Source organism: Gavialis gangeticus, unplaced genomic scaffold, assembly GCF_001723915.1.
Source record: "Gavialis gangeticus isolate Ggan-Ray unplaced genomic scaffold, GavGan_comp1, whole genome shotgun sequence".
In the NCBI taxonomy this organism is placed as follows: domain Eukaryota; kingdom Metazoa; phylum Chordata; order Crocodylia; family Gavialidae; genus Gavialis; species Gavialis gangeticus.
In genome coordinates this window covers 161,702,049-161,706,087 of record NW_017729022.1, presented here as the reverse complement: position 1 = coordinate 161,706,087, position 4,039 = coordinate 161,702,049, and the positions used below count along the sequence as shown (strand labels likewise).

The following is a 4,039-nucleotide window of genomic DNA, read 5'->3' as shown; positions in this document are numbered from 1 at the left end:
CCATGGCCTCTGATCCTCTCTGCCATGCATCTGCATTTTCACAGGCCTGCATTTTGCATATTGGCTTCTATTCCATCCAGGAGAACATAAAACAGCAGACTCTCCCTATGCCTGAAGAAGGGTGTTTGTGTCCAAAAGCTTGCAAAGAACAATTTTCCCAACTATTTTGTTGATCTAATAAAAGATACCACATTTACCCAAAAAACCTTGTTCCCCTTTAAGAGGCATACCTGCTTTCTGATAGAGGGCAGGGCAATTTGCAGTTATGCAGTCTAGGTGAAATGGTGAACCTAGAGCCGTGTTTAATTACCTCTGATGGTTGTTGCATGTTCAGTTGTAGCTGATGATCAGTTTTGTTGAAAGAGAACTCATATTTCAGAACAAAGTTTCCACTCCTAAGAAAACAAATGATATTGTCCAGCAGTGAGCTTTTATTACTCTTAATAACAAAGGAAACTGAAGAAAGCCTCAGCCATAATAAAAGCAAGAGATTCTCTTCAAAAGCAGCGCATAGCTGTCACGTAGACGAAGACCTGCCCACCATAATTCCATCCTCCAAAATGGAATTCTATTTCTCCAACAGGAAAGTGCAATCTGCAGGAATTTCTGTTTATATATTACACTGGCACAAAGGTACCATATGGCCCAAGGGCTTACTGGGGACTCTTACCACTCCTATCAATTACAAGACTCCTGTAACACTCATTTATTAGGCTACCAATAGAAACACCATGACGTGGGTTGGTCCACACTGCTTGCCATCATGCAGTGGAAGGTTTCAGTAGCATAACTGGGAGAGAGGGGGTGACCAGTGGCAGCCCTGGGTGCTGCCTTTGTTGAAGGTGCAAAGATAGATACAGCAGCTGACCAGACCAGCGCCCCTGGAACTGTGGCAGTCGGTACTGGCTCATGTGTTGTAGATGCTCCAGCCTCGGAGCTACCTTGCTACACCTCTGAAAGGTTTACACCGGCACCCATGGTAGGGTTGCCCAACATAGGGATTCACATGGTGAGGATCTTTGAAAACCCAGTCCTTCAAAATAAACCCTTTCACAATAAAATGAAACTGTTGTTTTAAGTAGTAGAGACCTCTACCCATGTTTGTGATTGTATCGCTCTCTAAAGAGCCATGATGGGGCAAGTCTTCAGGCAATGTAAACTGTCAGTCATAGTACACTGACTTCCTACCTTTTTAGGACAACAATAGATGGCAGCTAAGAATCTGGCCATACATTTTAACGGTTGGAGTCTCCTTGAGCTCAGCGTCCGTGCTTTGAAAACAATGACCTTGAGTTCTGTCTATGAAGCATGCATCTGCATTTCAGCCAGCCTAAGCCAAGATTTCAAAATTGACCAGTCATTTTCAGAGGGTAGGTGCTTAGAATTATATATATAAATAAAATATATAGTGATGTATGTAGGCTCTATTTGGGATACACTAAAGGTGCTTCATTCTTTAAATATTTTATTTATATATAAAATATATAAAATATTTAAAGAATGAAGCACCTTTAGTGTGTGTATCCCAAATAGAGCCTACATACATCACTAGTTACTTTGGAAAATTTTGGCCGTGATTTTGCTGCATTAGGCTCAGGCACTACGAGATCAAAACAAGGATTTCATTAGCTTCCTAGGGCCACAGATTTTTTTTGTTTTGTTTTTTTAGAGGGGGTGGAGGGAGTATTGTTTTGTTTGTTTTTTAATTGATTCATAATTAAAAACAAAGGGAAACCCCAGGAAGAGCCATAATGTTGACAGATCAGACAGCATCTTGGCAATGCACTTGATCTGCAGCCTCACAGCTGCCAGGACTCTATATGAAATGAATGTCTCCAGACAATACAAGGAGAAAAACTGGGACAGTGCTGTAGCCTCCACTGAAATGCACCACACTTCAGAACTCTTTGGAGGAATGAAATGGAGGAGCCAGGGAAAGAGGTAGTAGAGGAACAGGTGGGGAAGATACTTTTTTGAGAGAATTGTTATTCTTCATGAGGAACGGTTAGCATGAACCATACTGGCTTGTGCTGTGATCTCAACATCGCGCACATTAAAAAGTGTTAGACAAAAACTGCACTTAAACCTGAGACCTCCTAGGTGCAGCAGGGAACGGAGCTGGTTGTTTAGCAACTCTTAGTGCTCTTCAGCCCAAGCTGGTTTTAGGCATCATCTTTCAGATGCCGTATAAAAGCGAAACCCAAGTTTTGATGGAACAAGGTACTGCCCTTGTTGCACTCACTTAATTCCGCTTCAGGCAATGACAATCCAGTTCCTTACACTTCCTTGCAATAGCAATGGGATACAAGAAACTTTTTCATTCCCTGCCCTCATTTTCACAGACAGCACTCCTGTGTGCAGCTGCTACATTACACTCTCGAGGGGGAGAGGTGAAGAATCAGACCAAACCAAATAAAGGAACTATTAAAAGAAAGAAGTGACATTACTAGAAAGGGGTTAATTATGGAGGAAAAAAGGTCTCTTTCCTCCCCCAAGTTTATTTACATTTAACATCACTTTGGTTATAGTTATTTTCATGGTTTCCCTCCTGTATTACTTCAGGTTCCTCTGTATGGGTCTCTCACACCATACAAAAGAAGAACATATTGTAAAAAGATGAGGATAGGATTGTAACAAGGATTCAAAACCATGGTGGGAGTCTGGAACTATTTTTAACCTTTCATGTTAACTCTTTCCAAATGAACCTTGCAGCAAATGCAACCAGGAGCAGGACACAAATTTTTGAGACTGACAGACTTTTTGAAGCTGAAGAACGTGGCAAACTTCAATCCTGCCCACAGGAAGATTGCCACATCCTCTTAACTCACTCCTGCGGTCCTGAAACAACAGCATGTGCCCCTTATTTTTTCTGCACACCAGTATTTTGAGCCTATCCCAAGCTGCCCCTTTTGCATTCTCCTGGCGTTGCACCACTTCACCTTGGGCACTTCAAGCAAGTGCAGGAGAGGGCATCAGAGACACCTAGGCATTGGAAGGCATTAGAGACACTTAGATAGATTTCCAGAAGAGGGTAGACACCTAGGTAGCTTCTGGTCATCAACTAGATACTGCCCGAAGGGAAACCAAGACAAATGTCTCTCCATGAAACTACTTTTGTCCAAAAGGAAGTCAGACTGACACCACCACAGGACAGCGCCAGCACACCTTAGCCATGGATGCCAGCTTCGCTCCCCTTGGCGCTCATACCAGAACTTCTTTATTAAGCAGGGGACTTGGGACAACACCCCCTGGCCAACTTGGAAAGTGGCGGGGAGAAAGGACTGAAGCCAGGAAACAGTGCCAGCAAACTTGCAGAACAAACACCCCACTCCTGGAAGCAGTGGGCACCAAACGCCCCCTCATTCCCCAACAAGGTGGGCAGCGGGGGGGGCTGCTCCCAGCAGGGGATGGGACTGGATCAGTGCTGTCAGCTCCTACATATAAAATGATTGTATTGGAAGCTCCAACTTATCGTATTTGGTGAAAAGTCATGGTATACTGAAAAAAATATGCACATAAGCATGCAACTAGGTCTTCTTATTTACTTTCTAGTGGTCACTCTAACCCTCCAGCGAGTGAGCGACAACTGGGCCATCACCAAAGCTGCAGCATTTCTTTACAACCAGGCAAACCCTTACAAGAAAGTTCTGGACAGCCAACCCAAAAGGCAGGTAAAGACTCCCCAAGATGCCCGGGCTGCATCAGCCAGCTTGCCTACATTTTGAACACTTTTCCTATCGCCGAGCCTGCCTCGTACAGGGGTGGAAGGCACGAATGCGATAAGGACCGTACACCTGGCAACAGCGGTCTAGGTGCGCCCAGGGCTGCCGTCCAGCCCGCGAGTGCCAGGGGTCTTGGGGGGGCAGGGGGGCGGTACCTTTGAGCTGGGGCAGGGGCGACAGCTCCACCTGGCTGCTCTGGCTGCGGAACTGCGAGGAGCCCTGCGAGCGCTTCTGCCGCTGCGCCTTGCGCACCGACTTCCGCGTGAAGCCGTCCACCTTCTCCGCCGCCGAGATGGCCGCCGCCGCCGACATGGCCG

General features: G+C 45.7%; 1 protein-coding gene across 1 annotated transcript in view; it reads right to left on the bottom strand.

Annotated features, from left to right (window-relative positions):
- Nucleotides 1-4,034, bottom strand: part of PPP2R5A (protein phosphatase 2 regulatory subunit B'alpha) — a 192,112-nt gene extending 188,078 nt beyond the window's left edge. Inside the window, exon 1 of the mRNA XM_019516430.1 lies at nucleotides 3,878-4,034. Within this exon, the coding sequence (XP_019371975.1) occupies nucleotides 3,878-4,034 (157 nt within the window). The remainder of the gene's footprint in view (nucleotides 1-3,877) is intronic.
- Between the last annotated feature and the right edge of the window lie 5 nt (nucleotides 4,035-4,039).